Below are 24101 nucleotides of genomic sequence, written 5' to 3'. Positions count from 1 at the left end.
AGGTCAGTTTACATAGCCTGTGAGCTTAACTACAGATGTCAACAAAATCAGTAAGGGAAGTTTAACTATTTCATTTCCATTCCTAATTATTTCTATATTTCGGTTGACCAAAAAGACAAAACAACACAAAACAAAAAAACCCTTCCCACCAGGAAAAAAGAGGCTCGCTATACATTTGGATCATAACTTGAGCTCATACTATATTTGAACACATGGAGAATAGTGTAGAACTGCTCTGTCCAATAGGAAGCCATAAGCCACATATGGCTACCGAGCATTTGAAATGTAGCTGGCCCAAACTGACATGTGCTATGAGTAAAAGTCTTAGCATGAGTGACAAAATGGAAAATATCTCCATCACTTTTATATTGATGACACGCTGAAATGTGAATATTTTAGATATACTGGGTTACAGAAAATGTATTATTAAAATTGATTTCACCTCTTTCTCTCTCTCTCTCTCTTTTTTTTTTTTTGGCTAATGTGTCTAATAGAAAATTTAAAGTTACTTATGTGGCTTGCATTCTAGGGACAGCTCTGTTCAAGAAGGATAACACCAAACTGATAACAATGGTTCCCTTGGGAATATATTTAGAGACAGTGGTCAAAAGAGAATTTCCCTTTTCTGTAATATTGGATTTTTTTTTTTTACAAGAGGCAGGGGAGCCCAGTTAAGAGCCTAAGCTCTGGAGCAGAGTGCCTGACCTTGAACAAGTCACTTCCCTTCTCAATGCCTCAGTTTTCTCACCTGTAAATTGGGATAATAAGTACTCACCATATAGGGTTATGCAGAGATTTAATGCATTAACATATAAAGCACAAAGTGCGATGCCTGGCACAGGCCTAATAAATGTTAGCTATGTTATTAAATAAAGCTTAATGAATGTTAGCAAAGTATTAGTCCGAGGAGAATGTATTTACGTACTGCTTCTATAATTAAGAAATAATACTAAATTGTGAAATAAAAAGCACACAGTTTATAGCCAGAGGGACCCAGGTTGAAATCCCAGCTCTGCCCTTCCCTAGAAGGACGACCTTGGGCCAATCACTTTGTATCTCTGAGCTTCGGTTTCCCCATGTGTTTAAATGGGGGCAACCTGGCCCATAGGATCATTAGGAGGATATAAAAAGACCTTACACAAAATACGCTTGTCTTGCCATCATCATAAGGGACATGGTATTATTTATCAGTGGCAGTGTAACGACTCCATGCTGTGAATCAGAACAGCCAGACCCATGTGACCGGTAACGGAGTCGGAGGCAGGAGAAGCAGGTTCAAATCCCCGACCTCCCATGCTGTGTGGAGCTGGCTGAGGCCCTGTCTCCCTGTGGGCCTCAGTAGCCCCATCTGTGAAACGAGGGGCCCAGGCATGATTGCCTCTCCAGTTTTTCCTCAGAAAATCCTCCATCCTCTAGACACCTGGGGGTACAGTCCAGAGAGGCCCCCTTTGGGGTCAGATTTTAAAGTCTGTGTTTTATCTTTAAAGTGAATTAGGTTTTTGCATTGTATCTGATTCTTTAATATAAGAATGCCTTTCCCCTCAAAACAAAATTCAGATAAAATAGTCTCCTCACCCCAGCAATAATCCAGTAAAATGAACATTCCAGAAAGAAGCAGTATGCTTAGCTTGGGGCTCTATTTAACTGTCCTCTGTCCCCAACTCCCTACTATAAGAGAAGCACCAGACTCAGTGGTCTAAGAGTTCCCAAAAGGGTCAATTTTCTTTTAAAATGTTTATATTTTTAAAAGCAGAGAAGTAGTAATGCATGCACGTGGTAAAATAATAATAATAATAATAATAATAATAACAACAAGAAAGAAAGAAACTTTAATGAGCTCAAATGGGTATACTGCAAAAAGTAAGTTTCTCTCCATCTCATTTCAGCCTTCCCAGAAACAAACATCTATACATGTTCCCACATTTTTAAAAAACATGGATGCTAACTAAACTGATTGCGGTACTCACTTCACGGTCTATGTAAGTCAAGTCATTATGCAGCACACCTTAAACTTACACAGTACTGTATGTCAGTGATATCTCAATAAAACCAGAAAAAATAAAAATAAATGAAAAGTACAGTACGCGTATACCCACTGTTCCACGCCTTTTGCCTAACAGTAGATTTCATCCTATAGCAGTGTACCTGTTCTGTTTTACAGTCACATGGTTTTCCTTTATGTGAACGCATAATGTACTTCCATCAGCCCTACTGGTGGACATTTAGGTTGTTTCTAGTGTTTGCTATGACAACATGACAATGAACATCTCTGTGTGTAGATATAGGCAAGCGTTTCTGTAGAAAAATTCCTAGTAGTACAGATTCAGGATTAAAGGAATGTGAATTTTATGTTTTGATAGTTTCTTTCAGCCAAATTGCTCTTCCAGAGGCTGTGCGGGCCCATAAGGTCTGACAGGTTTGCCCACCAGCCTCCAGCCCCTAGAGGAGAAACCTTCCCCAACATTGCCACCTGCTGCCCACAATGGGAAATGCAGCCTTCCTATAACCAGCCCAGAGCTGCTCCCAGAAGGACAGAGGGTCCCCTCTGCATCTACCTAGACTCTCTTGAAGCGTCTGTATGGAGGAAGGGCAATGAAGAAACCATTCTTTCCTGGAGAAGCAATAGGTCCTGTGATGTGTCAGGTGCTTTATGCACAGGATTTTGCAATCAAACAGATCCAGTTTCCATTTTGCTGGCTCTGCCACCTCCCGCTGTGTGTCTATGATAAGTAACCTCTCTGAGCCTCAGTTTCCTTACCTGAAAAATGGGTATAATAATACCAAACTTCCAGCATGGATGGCAGGGTTCAATAAGGTAAGGATTTGCCTCTAAAAAGACGTTAGGAGACATGAATAGGCAACTCACAGAGAGGAAAAGCAAATGGCTATTGAAAAAAAAAATTGTTTCATCAAAGTCATCAGGGAAATGCACATAAAGCCAGTTCCCCTTTTTGTGCATCAGATTGGCAAGGATTTAAAGGCTGATAACTGCATGTTGAGGAGGATGTACGAAAATGCAAATGAAAACAAATTACCCAGCTCTGCCCATCAGATTGGCAAACAAGTAGAAAGACTGATAACATCTGGTGGGGAATGAGTAAGCTCCTTCCCTTTGAATAGGTATACGAATTGCTCCATCATTTTGGAAATGATGTGGTAATAGCTAATAAAAATTTTAATGGGTATGCCCTTTGACCTGGCAAACCCACTTCCAGGAAACTTTCAGCAAGAAATAAAACCACCAGATGATAGAAGAGATACTAGTACAATGAAATACTATAATAGCCACACACACACACAAAAGGAAACAATTATAACTACCCTTTGGAGGGAGGTGGCTGCCTAAATACTGACATGTAAGGGCTAGAAAGATGTCTGCATTTTTAATGTTAATTTTATATCCTTCCACTTTGCTGGATCCTTTTCTTTTTTTTTTTGCTTGAGTTAGTTTTATCATGGATTTTCTGGGGTTTTCCAGATCATCTGCAAATAGGGATAATTTTATTTCTTCTTCACCCATTTTTATATCAGTGATTGATTTCTCTTATCTAATTGCATTGGCTAAAACCTCTAGAAGACACTATATTTGTATTGACAGGGGAGAATGTATTTATATTGTTAGATTTTTTAAAAAGTTGCAAATAATAGCTTTTTTGTAAATGCACACAGAGACATTATCTGTCTCTACTTGCAAAATACAGTATTCCTGCAAAACACTGTGAAAGGATATATACCAGCATGTTAACATTGGTTTCCATAGGAAGCTGGGCTTGTTAGAGTGAGTATTATTCCTTTTTACTGTCTACATCTGTGAATTATTAACCACAAGAATATGTTTCTTTGTTCATTTAAACAATCTAATATGTTCAAGTTTGGTTTTTCAAAAAAAACATAAATAAAGGAAATGAGGTGATAAGCTGTTGTGAACACTGAATGGGACAATGCTTAACTAACTTGGTATCTGACACATAAGAAAGTGCTCGAAAAAGATAGTGTTTTTTTCTTATTACCTCAGCCAATCCTGACAGCCACCTTCTAGGAAGAGCCTACTCTTTGCCTCTTTTTACAGATGAGAGCCTTCACCTTGAGCTTGGACACCCCCTCTGGGTCCCTCAGTCTGCCCCACCACCCACCAGGGCTTGCACAGTGCTTACCCACTGACAGGGAGCCACGTGCCAGTTTGGGGAGCAGCAAGTCGAGCTGGCGGAAGGTGTGGAAGACGTCAGATGAGTGGACGCGGTCCTGGGCCTGGCTCTGATGGGTGCGTGGCAGTGCCTCAACTCCATACAGAGTCAGGTAGCCGGCTCTGGGGGCAACAAACAGCAGATCAGGGGGCCTCCCTGGACGCTCCTGGCCAAACCCTCCCATGGCAGCCTACAAGCTTTTCTTCATCCATATACGTAACGAGCACCTACTTTTCCTACTATGTGCCTGGACCATTCTGGGCTGGTGAGTCACTGTGAAGAAAACAGACAAAACCCTCAAGGCCTCATAGAGCGGATACTCTAGTGTGGGATTCAGACAACAGACAAGAGAAATGAGTGAAGGAGCAATATGTGGGCTGCTGCTCAGAGGACGGTGGGAGGGGGAGGAGGACGGGCTCACCATTACGCAGAAACCTGAGGAGGAGGAAGAGCCAGCGAAGAAAGAACAGAGGGAGGGGGTCCGAGGCAGAGGGAATGGCGAGTGCCAGCATTCTGAGGCAGGAAGGAGATGGGAGTGGTGAGGAATAGCAGGAAGGCTGCTGAGGCCAGGGCACAGTGAGTGAGGGGACATTGGGGCGAGATGGGGCCACAGACCGGGAGAGGAGGCTCCTGCCCTTGCAGAGGGAGGCAGGGTGGGCTCCCTGGTGGAGGCAGGGTCTGAGCTGAGACCTGCAGGGGCAGAGTGGTTCCAGCAGAGGGCACGGCCTGGGCAAAGGCCCAGAGTGAAGGGAGCAACCGTGCCTGGTCAGATTGCTGCCAGGTGTCACTGGTCCAGGCGCTGAAGCTGCAACGTGAGGGGACAGGGGTAAGAGGGGTCTGTGAGCTGGCAGGGCTGGAATAGTGAAAAGGTTGAGCTTGCCCTGGGGGTCTGAGCAAAACAAGGACAGAGCCTGGGTGTGTGTGTGGAGAAAGGATGAAACACAGGAACAAGTGTATGCACTTGTACACACACACACACACACACACACACACACACACACACTGCCCGCAGGAATGCTCCCAGAGGAAATGTTTTCACCACCAGCCACTATGAACTTTGAATGCTCCAGGAGCCCAGCTCCAGGCCCACTGGCCTCAGTCCTGGGAGGGAAACCACAGGTTTTTACTTTTCCACATGGTGGGAGGGGCCAGGGCAGAGCGATGCCACTGAGGCCCCATTGCTCCCCCTTAATCTCCTCCTAGTTGCTGAATCACCCAGGGAGGGGTTTTCCTAAGAAGAGGCGGATGGGAGCAAGAAGGAGGGAGCGTGGGGGCAGAGAAAGACCTGTCCAGTCCCCACTCTGTCCCTTATCTGCACAGTGCAGGCACATAGTAGGCCCTCAATAATAAATGTTTGCTGGCTGGATGGGTAGATGGGAGGGTAGGTGGATGGATGGTAGATGGATGAACAGACAGGAAGGTGGGTGGGTGGATGATGGATGGTGACGGATGAATGCGTGGGTGGATGAATGGATGGATGGTTAGAGCTTAATGCTGAGAACACTGATCTTGGGAGAAAATTAAAAGGTCATCATGATTCTGAGCTCAGCCATCCAGGCTACTGGCCACGTTTCCCCTACATCTCACTCACCTCCCCCGCATCCAGCTTCGGCTTCCATGCTGCCAGAGATGGAGAGCTCACATCCTGCCCATCCCACTGGGCTAAGAGGAAACAATCCTTCCTTCAGAAAAGCTGAAATGAGCTCCTTCCAGAGTCTAACCTGCTGGTCCTACTTGAGCCTTTGCATCAACCCAGCAGGAATTCTCTCCCCCTTCTCCTCCAAAGCCGTGAGGCCCTGGGCTCCTCTTCTCCAGACTAATGCCCTCAGTTTCCTATGGCACAAATTGTAAAGGGCAGCTCCCAAACTGAATTCCGTCCACAAACATATTTTGTTTGGCCAACAGAGTTTTCCTAAAGACAAACTGAATGTATGTTTAAACATTCAGGGAAAGTCACACAAAATTTGGATTTCGCCCTCATCTCATCTTGAAAAACGACAGAATCTGGTCATCCAGAGCCTGCAGCCCACCCTGGAAAACCCGGGCAGGAGTTGAGTCATGGCCTCCCCTTTTAGCCAGGATGGAGCTGGCAAGGTCAGGCGGTCCTCACCAGGCCCTGTGGGCCCCTGACACTGCAGTCACCATTTGTCATCTTACTTGCACTGGTTTTTTCTTAAAACAGAGAACCATTTCCCTGTACATAGATTCCTACAAAAATGGACAATGAAACATAAACTAAAATAAAGAAAAAGAAAACCAAGACAGCCATGAGATTTCACACTGTAGAAGTAAAAGCCGTTCCTATAGTACCTCTACCTGGCTGAAGACACACAATTACATGTGTGAGTATACATGTAACCTATAGGTGGCGCTAGGAGCTCTAGAGAAAAATAAAGCTGGACTGGGGCTCGGTAAATGAGAGAGAGCCATCATATTAAACGGGGTTTCAGGAAAGAGCTCTCTGAAGAAGTGACCCTTGAGATGAGATTTGACTGAAGTGAGGTAGGAGCCACACAGACATGTAGGGAATAGCATTCTCAGGCAAGGGAATGGAAACTGCAAAGCTTCGAGGTAGGAGCGTGCCTAGCCTGTCCAAAGAGGCAGCAAGGAGGCCAGTGAGATAACAGATGGGGTCGGGGAAGATCATGCAGGATTCTGTAGGCCAGGATAAGAACTTTGGATGTGACACTGAGTGAGGCAGGGGCCCCCGTAGGACAAGTTAGAAGGTTTAAGCGGTGACACCTCAGGCTTTGGGGCCACATGAACCTGCTCCTCCATAGCAATTTCCCTGTCATCCTACGTGCCCATCCCTTTCTATTTCAGGGGCAACAGATGGCGGTGAAAAGGCTGTAGGCGGCTAGGCCAGGAGACAGGAACTCTGGCCCAGGCCTCAGGTGGGAATCCATTTATCTCTGACCCCTACGCTGTGCCTGCTGTTCCCATGGGCCTAAACAGACCCAGCTGCCACCACTTCATTCTCCCCACCCCCAGTGCCACAGCTTCCTCTGACATCTTTGCTCTCACAGGGACACAGGGAGGCAGGAGCCATGAGACCTGGGAGTTACCCTGCTGTGAACTTGAGGGGTGGTTTCAGCTGCCCCTCTCCGGGCCTGTCTCCCCATCGTACAAGGTCAGGAAGGACCACACCAGCATCACCCAGACCAACTGCAGCCCTTGATGGAGTCTGTACCATTCCAGGTGAAAGGAAAAAGATGTGGCCCTCTCACACATCAAGGGTCGTGCTCAAGAGGGTAGGCTCTGCAGCCAGCCCTGTCGTAATCCTAACTATGGAACTCTGGGCAAATGACTTTGGCTCTCCAGACCTCGGTTTTCTCGTCTGTTGAATGGGGTTTGTAAAGGACCAGCTTCATAGAGCCGTTGTGAGGATTCAATGCACTAACATATATTGAGCCTACATGTATGCACACACGTGTCACAAATGTGCCTGCATGTGCATATGGGTCAGCAAATGCCTCTTTTTTTTTTTTTTTTCAGTTTCAGGTACACAAAACAATGTAATAGTTAGACATTTTATCATTTATATCCCTCACACAACGACAACCCCCCTCCCAAATGCCTGTCTTTTATTCTGAAACTGTGTCCCTCTAATTCTTTAGAGCAGTTGAAAAAATGTCCTTTCTTTTATGAAATGCTGGTCAGTTAACGGCACCACCAAAAATCAATGAATTGTCCTTCCTGCCACTCTTTCCCTCACTCCCTGTACCCATCTTCTCCCCTCTCTTCTCCCCCAGCCCCACCCCAATCAAATCCTTCAGCAGGTCCCCTCAACTCCACCCCCACCACTCTCCCCGGCCCCCGTCATCTCCCCGATGCAGGCCACCATTCTCTCTCACCTGGACAACTGCAACAGCCTCCTAACAAGTCCTGCTTCTCTCTCATAGCCACACACCCGACCTGGCCTAGTCTCCATCTGGCAACCAAAAGAGCTTTGAAAACTCTAAGTCCAATCATGTCATGCCCCTGCTTAAACCCCCAAAGTCACTCATCTTACTTAGAATAAATTCCTTTTTTTTTGGCCGTGTCTTCTTTACAACTCGCAGGTTGAGCCAGGTAGATATTTGGGGTCCCAGATGCAAAATGTCATCTTGCAGTCTTTGCTTTGAGTGTCCCACCCTGCTCCCCACCACCCACAACCTCCTCACGGTCCCCCAGCCACTATCAATGTCTGACCCAGGTCCAGCGTGCTGGCCTTCACGCAGGAGAGTGGGGGCCACTTGGGCTCACCTGAGCAGGAAGCTGTAGGAGAAATCGAGGAGACCCATCTTATGCCAGCCACTGCCCGCTTCTGTGGTGTCACCCAACAGGACGGTGTGGAGGTTGGTATACATGGCATCCGTGAGCGCCTGGAGGTCTCTGTGGAGGAGAGTTCTGCGGCAGGGAATGAAGGAGTGAGACTACAGCCTCCAAAGGGAAATATCTGCACACAGGCGCCTCCCTCATCAAACCTCAGGGTCCCAGAGCTCCAGCTCCTTGTTAGCAATGGGAGCCTTTGGAAGACTGGCTTAAACAAGATGCTACCATCATCAGCAGTGACGACCATAGCTCTTTATTGTGTTAAGCATAATTATCGCATTTCAACTTTTGACAACCCTAGGAATAATAGTTACTATTATGATACCCATTTTACAGGCAGAGAAACTCAGGGACATAGAGGAAAGTGACTTGTCCAAGGTCATTCAGCCAGTAAGTGATACAGCTGGGATTAAAACCCTGATCTGCCCAACTCCAGAGTCTGAACTCTTAAAACCACCATAGTCTGTCCCTTTTCAGGGCACACAAGCTTGGATAAGGAACCCACAGACTTCTGGAAGAGAGAGAACTAAGAGGCCAACCCTTTTTCCTTGAGATCCAAAGTCAGGGAGACCTGTTTGGATAGTTAAAGTGTCCCCTCACCAAAGACTGCTACCATGGGCTTATGTTAATTTTTGCTCCAAAAGATGCATTAGAGCTGATTGCCCGGCTCGGTCTTATTTTTGGGGAAACACGGTAATGAGACATGACCCCAAGTGAATGCAACATGGAATAGGAAATCTTTCTGGCGACCTCGTCATCGTGTGTGCCTAGGAGTCTGAGGAGAGAACCATGTCTGGGAGAGTATGTGGCTGAAGCTAGAAGCCCCTCTGTACTGAGCCTCCATAATACAGTCAACATTGAGCCAAGACCGAGCGTTTTATTAGAAGTCTAGAAAGGTGGGATCTTGTATCTAAGTTTAAGGCCCTTCTACAACCTGTGCAGGGATCTAGACCAGAAAGGGCACCAGGGCAGCAAGTGGACTGCGGCCTTGGGGCAGTGCAGAGTCCGTGTTCAACAGCGACACCTTGTGGCAGCAACAAGAACAGTGCTAGTGCACAGATAAGGTGCTATCACTCCTCTCCACCTGCTGTTTGGAACTAGAATGGGCCCCTTTAGACTGATTAACCCCTGGGTTCTTGGATAACCCAAGAGGGGAAAACTTCCAGAGGGGTTCCATGAAATTCCAGGGAATAAAAGCTTTTGGATGCTCAAGTTGGAACATTGTTGGAATAACAGTAGACATGACCCATGTGAGAGAATGTGTGTGAAAGGTTTAACACAGCACCTGGCACATTGTAAGTGCTCAATACATGGGAGCTGGCATAATGATTGACCCTGATCCAGCTGTTCCCCAACCCCACGCCAGGCTCTACTCCTCGACAGAGACAGTAGCCTTCAACAGATGTGATAGCCAGGCCCAGAAGACATCATGCCAGCTTGTGAGAAACTCCCCAAAACTCTGAGGGGTAGACATTGGAAGAAACTGGGGTCCTCCCTGGGTAGTAGGGTAGGATGCAGTGAACTGTGAGAACTCTTGTGGCTAATGGGACCCCATGATTCCCCTGGAATGGCAGGTCCCAGGACAGTCAGCCTCAGAAATACTACTAGCAGCTGTCTCACAAAGCCAAGGTCACACTGGGCATTGCCTCTCATCAGCATTCGCCTCATAATGCTGACCTTTCCTCAACTTTAGCAGTCCTGCAAAACCTAGCCTTCTAGATGCCTTTTCCTAACTCCAGGAAGTTGTTCTTCCTAGTGACACCTCACTAAAGATAACCATCAGATTGTGTAACTCTTTAGGGGGGTAGCAGAATCTCATTTCCTCAGTGTCTTGGGTGGAGGACAATGGGCTGTGGAGTCTGCAGATGTGGGTTCAAATCCCAGCTCTGCCACTTAACTAGCAGGTGGCCTTGGGTAAGTCACTTCCCCTCTCTGAGCCTCAGTTTCCTCATCCATAAAATGAGGATAAAAATATCTACCCCTTGAGGCTATTGCAGATATGAAAGTGCCCCTATCAAACACCTCGCATATGGCAGGTGTCCTCAGATGGTGTCGGCATCATTCTGCACCCCTGCATCTAGGATGGCGATCCTATGGTACACCAGGTCCTCAGATGTTTGCTGAATGAATACAGAGTAAATGTGCTCACATGTACTCTTGTTGATATAAGTATTCCTTATGTTTCAGGACCACTTCCTAACTGTGTGACCTAGGGCAAGTCACTTCTCGTCTCTGAGCCCCAGTGTACTCATCTGTAAAATGGGGCTGTGAGTTAGTACCCTCCATCATTGCTGTGAAGATTAATGAGATCATGCACGATGCCTGGCACAGAATATGGATTCAAAAATACTAATCGCTTTGCCCATATCCCTTCATTTTACAGATACGGAAACAGGCTCAGAGAGAGGGAGTGACTTGTCCAGTCACAAGGCTAGAAAGGGGTGGAGCTGGGATTTGAATCTAGGTCTGGTTACTCCAAACGCTGGTCTCCTACTGAAATCAGAGCTGCCTTCTAAGAAGTAAAGAGTTCCTCGTCAGGCCAATTCCTTTGGGTTGTTTTTCCTTCTGTTCTTGTTTGTTTTCTCAAAACAAAATGTCTTTACCGGACACCTGTTATGGAGATAAGCGCAACTTGAACGACTCAGGTAGGAGCAGATCGCCCACCCTACTCCACCCACAGGCACCGTCTTTGGCCACTCACGGTTTCATCTTGGCCTTTTCATCACTAGGGTTGTAATGTGGAAGCTGTACATCGAAAATCCTCTCCATGAGGAAGACGGCATAGGCGTGGAAATCCAGCTTGGTACGAGGCTCCCACACCACCGAGTCATAGGAATGTGGGTCCAGGAGGACAGTGATGTACCTGCCCCCCACCAGCACCTGGGAAGTTGGCAGGATAGAGTCAGGAGTACCACTATGAGCCACAAATGCTCTCAGTGGTCAAGGGCTTACCCTGTGCCAGGCACTGGCCCCACCACTGAATGGACAATGTTCTCTCATCTACCCCTCACCATCATCCTGTGAGGTAGGGACCATCATTCACCCATTTATGGCTCAAAAGTGAGGCTTAGAGAAGTCACGTAATGTGCCCAAGAGCTCACATGGCTGAGAAGTGGCATAGCTAGTACTGGAATTCTGCACTTTTCTGAACTAAAGTTTGTCCTCTTAACCGTTTCATTCTTAAGCACCTGCTATGGTTATCTCGGTTATGGTCATATCTCTAGAAGCCAGAAGAGAGTCTGCCTACAGAAGGCAGCAGATGGATGTGTGTGCATCATAAGTGGGTGGATGGATGGTAGACGGATGGATGGATGAATGGTGGGATGGATAAGTTGGATGGATGGATGGATAAGTTGCATGGATGGATGGATGGATGGATGGATGTTGGTGGATAAATGCTAGTGGATAGATTATAGGTGTGAGAGTAGATAGATAGATAGATAGATAGATAGATAGATAAATGAATGGAAGGAAGGAAGGAAGGAAGGAAGGAAGGAAAGAAGGAAAGGAGGAAGGAAGCTGTTGGGTAAAGGCTAGTGGATGTGCAAGCAACACCCACTTCTTTGGGAGGTTGAGCTATGTATGTATCAGCTGTCCCAGAAGGGAAGGAAGCAGCACAAGAGAGCTATAATCCTACAGACAACAAAGGGCATTTCCCCTCAAATGTCTGTGCAGGGGTCACTCAATTCTAACTACCCACTGCCTTGGCTCTATTTTCAAAGTGTGGTCTTTGAGTCGTGTTAATCAAACTCTCATAAAATACAGGCCAAGAGCAAAGAAAAAATTCTATTGGATGGATTGTTAAATAGGTAGATAAATGGAAGGATAGATCACTGAATGCATCTTGGATGGAAAGATGGATGGATGGGCGCCTAGAGGCTGGTTGGAAAATAAATGTACAGCTGAATGTGGGGTGGATAGTGGTAGATGGATGGAAATACGGGTAGATAAATGGAAGAATGGAAGTTGATGGAAACTGAATATACAAATGACAGTTGGACGGATGTTCGGTACATGAGTGGAAGAATACTGGATAAATTTTAGTAGACAGATGGAAGAATAAATGATGGATAAATGGATGGATAGACAGATGTTGGATAGGTATATAGAAGGATGGATGGATGCGTGGATAGATGGAGGCTTGAGGAAAAGGAATATAGGAATGAGTGTTGGGTGGATACTGGGATGGAAAGATGCTGCTTAATTCTAGGTAGACAAGCAGAAGGATGGGTGTTGGATGGGTGGGTGGATTTGGGGTAGATGGAAATTAAACGAATGGATCGAGGCCAGTTAGACGGGCGTACAAATATCAGATAGATACTGAATGACTTCATAGCTCAATGTTGGGAAGATGCTAGAGGGATAATGAGGGGATATCGGATGGTAGACAAGCAGTGGATGTACAGTGTATAGATATACGGATAGAAAGTGAGCTGGACCACTGGATGGATGTTGGGTGACTGGGTTAATATATGGATGAATACTGAAGGAATCAGTAAACACCAGGAAGGACAGGCCCCACTGCTCATCCCCTTCCCTCCCAAGAGGCACAAGAAGTACTTACAGTAAAAATATCACCATGCTTCTCCTTCATCCTAGTGAGGAAGCTGGCTGCATCTTTTCCAAACTCCAAGGCATAGCCTAACCAGGGGATAATGCCCAGGTCCAGAGGAGGTTCACCAGGTCGCCTGCAGAAGCCACAGCACTTATCACCATTTGATAAAGCAGGGAAGAGGATAAAGTATGTAGGGCACGGGGGGGTGGGGGGGTGGTTTAAGTGGAGAGGGTAGGGAAGGCTTCCCTGAGGAGACATTTGGCGAATGACCTGAAGGGGACGATGGCGGGAGCCACATGGATATCTCTAAGAAGGGATATCCTTCTTAGAGATGGATAGAGCACCAGAGGGAACAAGCACCAAGGCCCTGAGGTCGGATCACACCTGCTGTGGTCAAAGAACAGTACGGAGGCCAGAGTGGCTAGATTGGAGGGAGCCAGGAAAAGTAGCGGAGGTTGGGGCCAGAGCAGTAAGGGGGCCCAGACCACGCAGGGCCTTGTCGGCAGCTACGAGGACTTCAGCTCTGTCTCTGAGTGAGACGGGAGCCGTGGGAATTTGGAGAAGAGTAAGGACATGATTTTGGTTAGGTTTTCATAGGACCCTTTTGGCTGCTGAGTAGAGAATGGACTATAGGTGGCTGAGAGCAGGCGCGGCAGGACCAGTTGATTGAGCGGGTCATCTCTCTGTGGGTGGGAGAGCTTTTCAGAACCCAGCAGTATAAAAAGCTCACTGTTTGAGCCAGCATGGACCAGCGTTTTGCTGTCTCCTAGTCCCTGCCTTGCCCACGGAGAAAGGAGGAGACCAGAGTGCACAGTTGGGTGGCAAAGGGAAGTAGAAGGGCGAGCCTCTGACCCCTGACTGCCCTCAGCAGCTCAGAATCTGAAGCATCTCAGGTGGCCAGAGGCCAGGCCCATGGCATTTGGGGGTGCCCCAGGGGTGTGTGCTAGATCAGCCAGGGGGTAGGAAGGGTGTGTGTGTGTGTGTGTGTGTGTGTGTGTGTGTGTGTGAAATTCAATGTCAGCATCATCTGTGAGAGCAGAGGGACTCCTCTGAGAATTTCATAACAGTATTTATAGCTCCCTGTGGTAGACAGAATTCTAAGATGACCCACAATGACCTACACCCTTATATAATCCCCTCCCACTGAGTGGGGGATAAATGACACAATTGACTTTAAGAAAGAACGAGTCCTTAGTGGGCCTGACCTAATCAGGTGGCGACACGGCTCTTCCTGGCAAAAGAGATTCAAAGCACGAGAGAGATTTGACATCAGGGAGAGACTCTGTTGCTGGCTTGGAAGATAGAAGGTGCCACATGGCAAGGAACGCAAGGAACGCAGGTGGCCTCTAGGAGTTATGAACGCAAGCAAGAAAATGGGAATCTCAGTCCCACTATTGCAAGGAACTGAATTCAGCCAGATTCTTCCCTGGAGGTTCCTGGCAGGAGGGCAGCCTGGTCTGAACCTTGATTTCAGCCTTGTAAGACTCTGAACAGAGAACCCAGCCACGTCATCCCTGACTTCTGCCAAACGGTGAGCTAGTAAACAGATGTTGTTTTTAGCTGCTGAGTGTGCAGTAACTTGTTATGCAGCAAGCGATAACTAATACACCCAAACTTACATTGCACGTGTGGTGGGCCCTGCCCGAGACCAAGCATTTACTCTGAACACTCATCTCATCCTATAGCCCAGCCCCCCCACCCTCTGAGGGAAGTACTATTTGCTAAGGAGAGTGACATCATGATCACAAAATAGGCCTCACAATATTGCAGGCAGGGCTGGAGTTCACAGTGGACCCCTTGGAGGTCCCTAAACCTAGCCTAGGACCCCTGTTTTAGTTTTAGAATTATTAGAACCACAGGGATGCAGAAAAGCTCCTTGTCTGCTGAGTGAGTGAGTGAGTCATCCCACCTCTTCTTCTCAGTGGGGATTCATTCACCCCTTCACCCAATATTAACCATTAAGCAGGCACCGTTCTGGGTACTGAGACACAGCACTGAACAGGGCAGACAAGATCCGTGACCTCATGAAGCTGACGTGCTCATAAAGGGAGACAGACAAAATACAAAAAAAGCAAAATCTTTTCTGAGAGTGAGAAGTGTGATGAAGAAAATACAAGAGATGCAACTTGACAATGAAAAGACAAACAACCCAATTTAAAAAACGCAAGAAGGATCTGAATGGACATTTCTCCAACGAAGATACACAAATGGCCAGTAAACACATGGAAAGATGCTCAACATCATTAGTCATCAGGGAAATGCAAATTAAAGCCACAATGCAGTGCCATTTAACACCCACTAAGATGACCTTAAAAAGAAAAAGTGCTGTCAAGGATGTAGGGAAATTGGAATCCGCATATTTTTCTGGTAGGAATGGAAACCGGTGCAGCTGCTTTAGAAACTAGTCTGGCAGTTGCTTGAAAGATTAAACAGAGTTACTGTATGACCCAGCAATATGCCCCAAAGAATTGAACACAGATGTTCACACATACACTTGTACACTATTGTTCCTAGCAGCATTATTCATAATAGCCAAAAAGGGGAACCACCCACATACCCAATGACTGATGAATGGACAAATTGTGGTCTCTACCCGTGCCTTGGAACATTATTCAGCCATTAAAAAGGAATGTGCTAAATCCTTTCTTCTACAATGTGGAAGAACCTCGAAACCATTATGCTAAGTGAAAGAAGCCAGCCCCAAAAGACCACATGACTGCATGATTCTGCGTGTATTTCTGTGGGATATCCAGAATAGGCAAATCTACGGAAATGGAAAGTAGATCAGGGGTTGCCAAGGGCTGAGGGGTGGGAGAATGGAGGGTGACTTCTAATGGGTACAGGGTTTCTTTTTGGAGCGATAAAAATATTCTGGAGTTAGATGGTTGTACAACCCTGTGAATGTACTAAAACCCACTGAATTGTATATTTTAAAAGGGTGAATTTTATAGTATGTGAATTATTATCTCATTAAAGAAAAAGAAAGACGGGTGATATGAGATAGCGAGGGAGGCTAGTTCAGAGAAGGTGGTCAAGGAGAGCATCTCCGAGGAGGTAACACGTGGGCAAAGACCTGAAGGACGAGAAGGGATTACAGTGGAAGAGAGAAGCATTAGAGGCCGGGGGAACAGCATGTGCAAAGGCCCCGATATGGGAATGCACCTGATGAGGTTTTTCACGACAGCAGGAGCCAATGTGGCTGGAGTGGAAAATGTGGGGGTAGGAGGTAGGAGATGACATTGGAGATGACGCATGGGCCATGAAAGCCGAGGAGAAAGTCTGGCTTGTATGCCAGATGAGATGGGGAGGGTTTGAAGCCGGAGTGGGAAGTGATGTGGTTATGCTGTTGAAAGGTTGCAACAGAGAGAGAGGCAGAAGGGAGCTGTGTCCAGAGATGGCCGCGACCACCCAGGAGAGCAATAATGGTGGAAGCGGAGGCACGGTTCCCAGTGAGCCGGGCCGAGCATCCGACTGCCCCACTTCCAGGACAGGGGGCATCTGTGTCCCTTCCCCCAGCAGTCCAGGAGAGCACCAACTTCTCTTCGCCCTTCTTCTCCTCCGTCCCCACCTTCCTCCACCATGGCCTCCTGCTTCCTCAGTCTGGCTGTCCCCCAACATAACCCAAAGGGTACGGCAGGTGGTGGACAGAGAGATTGGCCAGATTGGAGGACCAGGGTTTGGGAAATATGGGAGCAGAACCAGAGGTTTGAAGGCACCAGAAAGTGCCTTCCTCTTCCTCTCTCCCCCGGCCACACTCTCCCTCTGAGCCCATCACTGAGGAGACGTGCAAAATCGCAGGCCTGGGACCCTAAGGGGGTACAGGAATGGTGTCAGGACCCGTCCTTTCCCCTCATCTCTTTGTGAGCCACTGGGTCAAGGCCGTTTCTCCTGAAGCCTCCATTTAAAAGGAAAGTGTCACACTGGCGATCCTGGGGTCAGGCCAGTGTGCACCAGCCCAGAGAGAGACAACATGGGAGCAGCGTTTTTTCACACGAGAGGCAGGAGGACATGGTGGGTATGAGCCCATCTTTAGCACCACACTTCCTGGCCTCAAATCCCAGCCATGCTTCTTGCTGGCTGTGCGACTTTGCTTCTCTATGCCTCAGTTTCCTCATCTGAAGAATGGGAGTGACAACACCAGTGACCACATCAGGCTGTGATCCAGATGAAGAAAGTTACAGAACAGTGAGTACCTGGCACCTACGTCGTAACAGGGGAGCAGCGGGTCGGGTCTGAGAACCAGGACCAATTAGACTCAGGGGTGCCATTTATGAGCAACAAGGATATGACAGTGCATTTCCCAAAGGTTTCCTTGCTTGGTAATCATGGCTAATACTTAATGAGCCCTGACTGTGTCACCCTATGAGAAAGAAAATATTACTATCGAGTCCATTTTACAGAGGATAAGACTGAAGCACAGAGGGGCACAGTCACTTACCCCAGAACCCTCATCGGGAGGGCCTGGGTTTCTAATCCAGGCAGGTCTGGCCCCAAGTCACCCCAAGTGGACATGTGTACCCCCATTTTGCAGATAAGGAAACTGAGACACAGAGAGGTTTCAGCTACCTGCCCAAAATGCAGGGTGGGAGATTTTCCCCCTAAGAAGCCTGAGGATGTGGGTGTAGCTGGGCTTCCTTTCCTGTCCTTTATCCTGGCTGCTGCAGGAGCTCCCCAGCGAGCCAGGTGTTATTTCTGGCAGCTTTCATCTTTCCCCAGAAAAACTCCCAAAGTGGTGCAGACAAAGGCAGGAAGCTGGGAGCCCAGACATCTGACCCCAGATGTGGCGGCTGGCTCCTCCAGTCGCAGGCCCTGAATCCAACTCAGGCCCAGGCTACATTCCAGGGTGACAGCCGTGGCCAGTGCGGGTGAAAGAGGCTCTATTTTGGGGTCTGTGGTGTCTAGCCTCTCCCACTGACTCTCTCACTGTTTTGAGGCACTGCCAGGCCCTGGGGGTGGGGGGGCCAGGGATGTAGAGCTGAACCCTCTCATTTCCAGCTCCTGCCCACGCAGCTGACTGTCCCCTGCCCTTTCTGGTTCAGACATCAAGGCACCTTTTCTGATTCTCCCCTTTCGCTTTGATTCCCATCGTGTGGGTTCTTCCCAAAACTGCCCATTCCTCGTTCACAGACCCCACCCACCGCCAACCCTACCATCGCTCCTGTCTCTCTCCACTTGACCCTTTGGAAATCAAGGGAGAGGGTCAAGGATGGATATCATCCACCTTTGTATCTCTTAAAGTATCACACCTTCACTAGATGAAAGCTCCATGAGGGTAGGTACTAATTGTTGACCCCTCGCACTTAGAACAGTGCCTGGCACATAGTAGGTGCTTAATAAATATGTGTCAGATGAATCATGTACACAGTTGGTGCTCAATGAGCAGCACCCGCCTCCCAGAGTTGCTAAGTAGGTTAAGGGAGCTAATGCAGGTTAAGTGCCTGACAGATAATCTATGTTCTGGATTGTCCAGAGCAGAGCCTGCCTTGTTTAGCTATTCGTGGATTGCCTGACCTCTCTGTCCAGTAGTTTCAACTCAATTCAGGGTCTCAGGCCCCATCAACCAGGATTGAATAGAGGAACAGAAGAGGGCTGCTTGCTGCCCCGCTGGGTTAGAACAAACCTGAGCTTCTCTTTAAAATGCTTAACCCATTCTTTCTCCAGGGCTCCCTCACAGAGTGTCTGCCATTGACAGAGGGTCTCCTTAACCCTCTTCTACTCACCCCTTCTCATGGATTTCCACTGGATAGTAAAAGCACGTGACCATCTTGCTTTAGTTTTTGTTTCCCTGTCTTTGTAATAGACACAGATTCAGAGAATTGTTTGTCAACATAAGAGAAAACAGTAGAGCACAGATAATGATAAACACAACAGCTGCTTGTTGGAGAGGCAATAGAGAGTGGTGGGGACTTGGCAGGATGTAGAGTGTGCTCTACTAGTGAGCCCCAGGCAAATGTTGCTAGATCTTCCAATTTTTCACGAGAAACTGGAAGTCTGGAACTTTGTGTGTAGAATCTCCCAATTCTTTCCCCATGTGCTGTATGGTACACACTGGACCCAGCTGGGGCTAAATCCAGCCATGGACCACCATCTGGTGACCACTGGTTAGTGCATATTGGAATGAGACAGATTTATTTGTGCCTAGAAATTCTGTATCCTGCAAGGGCCCAGATCGGCCCTTGAGTCACCAGGAACCCTCACCTGATGCCACTTGCAGCTTTTCATCCCCCAGAAAAGGGGCTTCCCACCTAGAAGACCTCTCCCAATGCTCCTTGCAGCTGTCACGCAAGCCCAAAGAGATGCACTCAGCCTGGAGCAGTGGCCGGGGTGTGAGAGGCCAGCTACGCAAGTCAACTCAGAGTACAAATGGAGAAACTAGGGACAGGAAACCAAGAAGAATGTTTCTGATACTGACATGGCTGATCATAGACTCAACGGACACAGAAGTCAGATTCCTAACTCCCAGCTCTCCCAGGAGAAAACATTCATATTTATCAAGCTGGGCTTAAAATTTCTTGCCATAATTGCAGGAATGTGAATTTGGACTGGGAACTAAATGACATTAGGAATTATTTTATATATTCTCAGGCAGGGTAATAAGAGCATGACTGTCACTGTCTTTTGATGTGCATTCTGAGATATTTACTTGTGAGATATGACATCGGTAACTTAAAAAAAATTAATAACTGTCAAATCAAGGTGATAAAAGTCCTTCTAGTATTCTATTTTTCTGTATAGTTGAAATTTTTCATTAGTAATTTTTTTATTTAAAAAAAAAGAAAAAAAAAGCCAAAGGTAAAGATAGAGTTGCTGATTAACTGAAGTAGTGCTTTTTTTCTCTTTTGACTACGTAGGAAAAGCATAAATATGGAGCTGGCCAGATGTGGAATAGAATTTCTGTGTGGCCTTAAGGAGGTCGCTTAGTCTTTCTAAGCCTGAGATGTAACGGGGTTAGGGACATTACCTTCAGGGTCGGTCAGGAAAAAGGGAGGTGCAGGGCCTTGCTTATTTCGACCCAAACTTTGGATCACTGTCTATACAGCACCACTGCCATCTACCTCTTTTCCAACACTTCATTATTTGTTCTTCCTTAAGGATCTTCTAGTGGTAGCTGCATCTCTTACTGTCTTAGCATCATGTGGCTCTAAGACTTTTGAGACTTCAGATCACAAATATAATGTGTGGAAAGAATAACAATTCATTTTTCCTGGGAATTAAAATTTCTTGCAGCCCAGATTTTTAATCCAGGCAAACCCTGGGCAAGTTGCTTAGCCTCTCTGAGCCTCAGTTTCCTCCTCTGTAAAATGGGGGGTAACAAGTGCTACTTTGCCAAGTTTTGAGGAGAAAATTAGATTGAGAGCCTAAACTGGGGTCCCTATGGGGTCTCGCCATGGTCCATGAAACTGCCCCCCAGCTGTCGGTGACTCCCATACCCACACTTCTCCCCAATACCTACTTGTTGACCCTCCTAAGCCACCCACAGATATAAAAATCAATGACTCACCCTCGAAGACAAATTAGCTCTCTGGATTGCTAGCAAGAATTAGATAAAATAATATTTAATTGGCATTCCTTCTAACCCAGCAATTCCATTCTCACCTACTATTATCATTATCATCCCTATTTTAAAAATTGGGAAACCAAGGCAGAGAACAGTTATTCAACTTGTTCTTATTCCTAGAGGCTGGAAATTTCCATACACTGAGCACCCAGATACTCTGCGTCCCAGATTCCATGTATTTTCTGGCTGCCCCCATCATCCCAGAGAAAAAAAACACAGACCAGGCAGCCCCACGGGAAGACCTCCTTGCACATTGTCTGAAATGAAATAGCAAAAACACTGGAAACAACCTAAAAGTCCATCAATAGGGACAGGAATAAAAAGGAAAAAAGAAGCCTACCACTTATTTATGTTACGGAATCCTATATAGCAAGTCAAAATAATGAATGAGATCTCCACATAACAACATGGAGAGATGTTAAAACTAAAATCCAACATAACGTCTGAAAAAAGCCAACATAAAGTCTGAAAGCGTCTCTATCCAAAGAGCCTGACAATCTAAGAAAAATAATTCATTTTATCATGGGGAAATGAACAAGAGAGGTCCAGTATTTGTTGTTTTTTTCGTTTTTTTTCCAGGCAAATGATTGAATACGTGGTTTTAAATTTCATCTGAAAACATGTGTAGTGGTTGAAGAAATATATGAACCTATTGTTTGAGAATTCAACTAACATATTGTTTAAAAATAAAAAGTTTCCAGAAAATTTCTGGAATTTTCAGATACTCTATTTAAACACACACACACACACACACATACACACACTTACACTGCCCTGTGTTATCTACAGGTTCATGTCTATATGTAAGAATAATTTTAAAAGCAGCAGGGGAGACCGAGCTGATGTGACATGCAAAGGCAGTGTGGTACCCTGGACTGGATCCTGGAACAGAAACAGGACACTAATGGAAAAACTGATGAAATTCAAATACAGTCTGGAGTTTGCTTAGTTGTAACAGACCAGAGTTGCTTTTTAGTTTTGACAAATGTACCTTGATAATGTAAAACGTTCACAAGAGCGGAAAGTGTGTGAGGAAACTCTTTGTACTACCTTTGCAACTTTTCTATAAATGTAACACTAGTCTAAAATGAAAAGTGTACTTTAAAAAAATCTGGAAGGTTGCCCCCAAACTGATAAACAAGAGAGGTCCAGAATTGTAGGACGGGTAGTTAGAAGGGCTTATGTATAATGGGATAAATATTTAAGTCAAATGTATTCAGCGATTCCTGGTGCAATTCAAATTAATTTGAAATGTTTTATAAAAAGACCTACCTCCATCTCCCTGATTTGAGGTGTATGAGTTTTACTTTTTCTCCTAAATTGCAGCTTCTCAAAGGAGCAGAAAAACCTTTGGGATTAGAAGCTGAGATGTTTCACCCTGGTTCTACCTGCCCAGGCTGTGGGACCTCAGGGGAGGGGAAATCCCTTTCTGGGCCCCCGTTTCTTCCCCTGGCAGAAGGACATACAGAGCCTACTCTGCCCCCTCGTCCAGGTCGGGGGACCCTGTGGAAGGTGTTTACAGGGTTGGTAAGAGGGCATCCCTCGGGACCTTCGCCTTCCCCAGCCTAAACTCTTCCGTCTGTGTAATGGGGGTGATGAGCAAGTCTAGCCCATAGGCCTGCAGAGAGCAGAGCAGGGCTTTGATACCTAGCAGGTGCTAGATCCGGGTCGCCGCTGAAGAGTGGAGGAGGGCTTCTTCCAGCGGGGATCATACTGAGCCTGTCCACGCACACATGGACCCTCGGTCCTCACCTGGAACCCCTCCACAGGTCCCAGCCATCGCGCTCTCCGCCAGGCCCAGGCTTCTCGCCGCCCCGACAAGAGAACGGCGGAGGTGGGTGTCAGCTCCCGGGACCTAGCCGGGGGACCTGCACCTTCCCGCGCCGCTCCACCCCACTTTGCACCTTCTTTGCAGAAACGGCTCCACCTGGCCCCTCCCGGGGTGAAATGAGAGGGATCTGCGCAGGAGCTCCCTGTGTGGGGCGCCTGGACCGCCACCTTTGAGGGGCTCTCCCGGAGGATGTACAGGACAGTGGGAGGCGCCCCTTCCCGCCCGGGGGACTCCAGCCCGGGCCTGCCGCTGGCTCTGCGACCCCCAGCTGCAGGCCGGGCCTGGGGCAGCGCGCACCGGCGGGGCTGGGGGACCTGGCGGGGCTGGCTGGGGGGACTCACCGGGTGCGCCGGCGGGTCAGCAGCAGCAGCAGCAGCAGCGCGGCCAGAAGGCCAAAGAGCACGGCCCAGGACATGGCCAGGCCGGCGACCGAGCCTGTGGCGGCGGAGCGCGGGAGACTGCGCGCGGGCGGGCTCGGGGGCGGCGGGGCCCACCCAGGTGCCTCTCTCCGCCCCGGCGCCCGGCCTCCAGCCCGCCCGGCCTGTTTAGGGGCGGGGGGCGGGGCCGCCGATCCCTCTGAGGTCCCGAGGGGTTGCTGGAGGCGCTCTTGGAGACCCCTCCCCTCAGCTCTGGCCGAGACAAGCTCCCACCCCCTGGGCCAGGAAAGTGGGGAGGAGATGGAAAATGTGGGATGGAGGGAAGATGCTGGTTGGAGGGAAAGGATGGGGCTGAGCAAGGAGGCAGCTATTATGGGGGAGAGGGAGATGGGGGAAGGGAGGAAATTGGGGGAAATGGAGGGGTGATGGGGCTAGGGAAGGGAGTATGAGGATGGGAGGGTAACTGGTGGGAGAGGGAACAGGGTGACAACGGGCTGGGTGGTGGTGGGGGGCTTTCCATCACATTCCACCTAAACAGTCTGCACCACTTACCCCGGCCCTCATCCCATCCCCACCCAGATTATACCCACGGATACCACCTGCAATAACTATAGGGAGGGGTTTACAAGAGCTCCTGGGCCTGGGCTCTGAGTTCCCACATCCGCAACTCTTGTGAGGGACAGACCAATGACTGTAAAGCACCCAGAGCTGTACCTGGAACACAGCAGGGGCTCAGGATATGGCGGCCACCGCCAAGTTTAACTGGTGGTTAGGGTGCCAGCCTCCAAGTGCTGGTGGTTCTTCAGAAGACCACCCCTGGGTACTAGTGAGAACAGGCTCCCAGCTGCAAAGCCTGGGCCTCACTCCAGGTGTGCTCCATGCTCACCACTCCCTACACTCCTCATCCCCATTTACTTCCTTGGAAGCTTGCATAGGTAACTTACCCTTTCTGAGGCCAGTTACTTATCTGGGACCAGGCAGCTCAGCGTTGCACTTACCTCAGGGGTGTGTGTGAGGAGTTGAGCAGAGTGTGTCGGTAACAGGGAGTTGCAAACTACTGACTGCTTGGCACAGGCAAGTTCTGTGAGACTAGGTGAGCAGAGTGTGGAGCTGGGACCCGGAAGGTCTGATTCTAACCCTGTGCTTACTGCTCACTGCTGGGTGAATGTATGCAAGTTCATTTCATCTTCCCAACAGCCCTCTGAGGAGCTGTTATTCCTCCCTGGTCGCCTGCCTTTCACCCTCATCCATCCGCAGTCCATTCTCCCCACAGTAGTCAGAA

At 47.9% G+C, this 24101-nt stretch overlaps 1 protein-coding gene across 1 annotated transcript in view; it reads right to left on the bottom strand.

The window, feature by feature from the left end:
- Positions 1–22976, bottom strand: part of PTGIS (prostaglandin I2 synthase) — a 41495-nt gene extending 18519 nt beyond the window's left edge. The window contains exons 1-5 of the mRNA XM_019756170.2: positions 22784–22976; positions 13063–13186; positions 11200–11378; positions 8430–8573; positions 4155–4306 (exon numbers count right to left, since the gene is read on the bottom strand). Coding sequence (XP_019611729.2) covers positions 4155–4306; positions 8430–8573; positions 11200–11378; positions 13063–13186; positions 22784–22857 — 673 coding nt within the window. The 5' untranslated portion in view covers positions 22858–22976. The remainder of the gene's footprint in view (positions 1–4154; positions 4307–8429; positions 8574–11199; positions 11379–13062; positions 13187–22783) is intronic.
- Positions 22977–24101: the final 1125 nt, after the last annotated feature.

This window comes from Rhinolophus sinicus, linkage group LG13 (genome assembly GCF_036562045.2).
Source record: "Rhinolophus sinicus isolate RSC01 linkage group LG13, ASM3656204v1, whole genome shotgun sequence".
In the NCBI taxonomy this organism is placed as follows: Eukaryota; Metazoa; Chordata; class Mammalia; order Chiroptera; family Rhinolophidae; genus Rhinolophus; species Rhinolophus sinicus.
Note: the sequence above shows the minus strand (reverse complement) of the source record. Positions and strands in the feature narration are given on the sequence as shown.